General features: G+C 25.7%; 1 protein-coding gene across 1 annotated transcript; it reads left to right on the forward strand.

Moving 5' to 3' along the window:
* The first annotated feature begins 468 nt into the window (after positions 1-468).
* On the forward strand, positions 469-1,119 carry LOC126910031 (uncharacterized). Its single transcript, XM_050692432.1, has 2 exons — positions 469-695; positions 787-1,119. The coding sequence occupies exons 1-2, from the start codon at positions 510-512 to the stop codon at positions 979-981; spliced, it is 381 nt and encodes a 126-aa protein (XP_050548389.1). The 5' UTR covers positions 469-509; the 3' UTR covers positions 982-1,119.
* Positions 1,120-1,125: the final 6 nt, after the last annotated feature.

The following is a 1,125-nucleotide window of genomic DNA, read 5'->3' on the forward strand; positions in this document are numbered from 1 at the left end:
ATTTTTATAAGGCCGGAAGAGTAGAGCAGTTTATTAATGCCAAGAGATAAAAATAAATGGATCCGCGTTTATCTCCAGTTATTATATTAAAAAGTTAATAACTTCCAAATTACTAGTCCAAAAGTTATTATCAATGTGTCATTTTGTTAAATAGATAATTTTCTAGCTCATAAGTTGGTTTACAACTTCTTTTGTTATTTCAATTTATAAGAAATGAATACAATTTTAAGGAGGAAAGAGGAGAATAGGGAAAAATTTTATTGAAAATTGTAGCACGTAGGATATTTTTAACTTCCGAAAAGAAAAATTGTGTTATATTTTAAAATATACTGCGTGAGCCATATTAAATAATCTCACTGTATTTTTAGTGTCAGTCTTAATATAATTTTTATTTAATATATTTATTACTTGTAATAATTTAGTAATACATTATGAAAAAAAAAATTAATAAATATTACCTTTTATTTATGAATTATGATTTTTTCTAGGTGTTCCCAGTAATTTTAGCAATGGGGATGGCAGGATTCACAAATAATCACCCAGAAGATATTTTTCAGTTAATGCGACTTCAATTAGGCCAACCTAAGTGGTTTAAAAAAGTAATATTAACGCAAATAGTAGTGTATATTTGCATATTTTTTAGTTTATTAAAGATTGTTGGACAAGCTATTAAAGAACCTATCTCTAAAAAAGTGGCAAGTTGATTTTTCTACAACTATTTTATATTTACTTGATTAATTCCCTGTGTTTAAGTTTTTGTCTAATCAGATGTTAATGACATTTCAGATGGTTCTTGGCGATACATTAGTTATTATAGGATGTTTAATGTCATCTTATTTTTTATTACAAATTCATAAAGATTTCAATAAGCATGAACTGATGGTTGGCTCGATGTCGTATGCTATCATCGGTCTTCTTTTTACGTGTGATGCAGCTATTATGTCTCATCAATTAATTGCAAAAATGAGACAACGTCGGTAGTTATATTCAATTGGAAAATAATTATTTAAAACTTTTATTCGTTCCTGAAATTAATTTATACTGTTTTAGATAAAATCGTAATTTAATATCATGTTTACTTTAAAATACTCAATCAAATATTTTATTATGTAATAATACGATTTA

Source organism: Daktulosphaira vitifoliae, unplaced genomic scaffold (genome assembly GCF_025091365.1).
Source record: "Daktulosphaira vitifoliae isolate Bord-2020 unplaced genomic scaffold, ASM2509136v1 Scaffold_3210, whole genome shotgun sequence".
Taxonomy (NCBI): Eukaryota; Metazoa; Arthropoda; class Insecta; order Hemiptera; family Phylloxeridae; genus Daktulosphaira; species Daktulosphaira vitifoliae.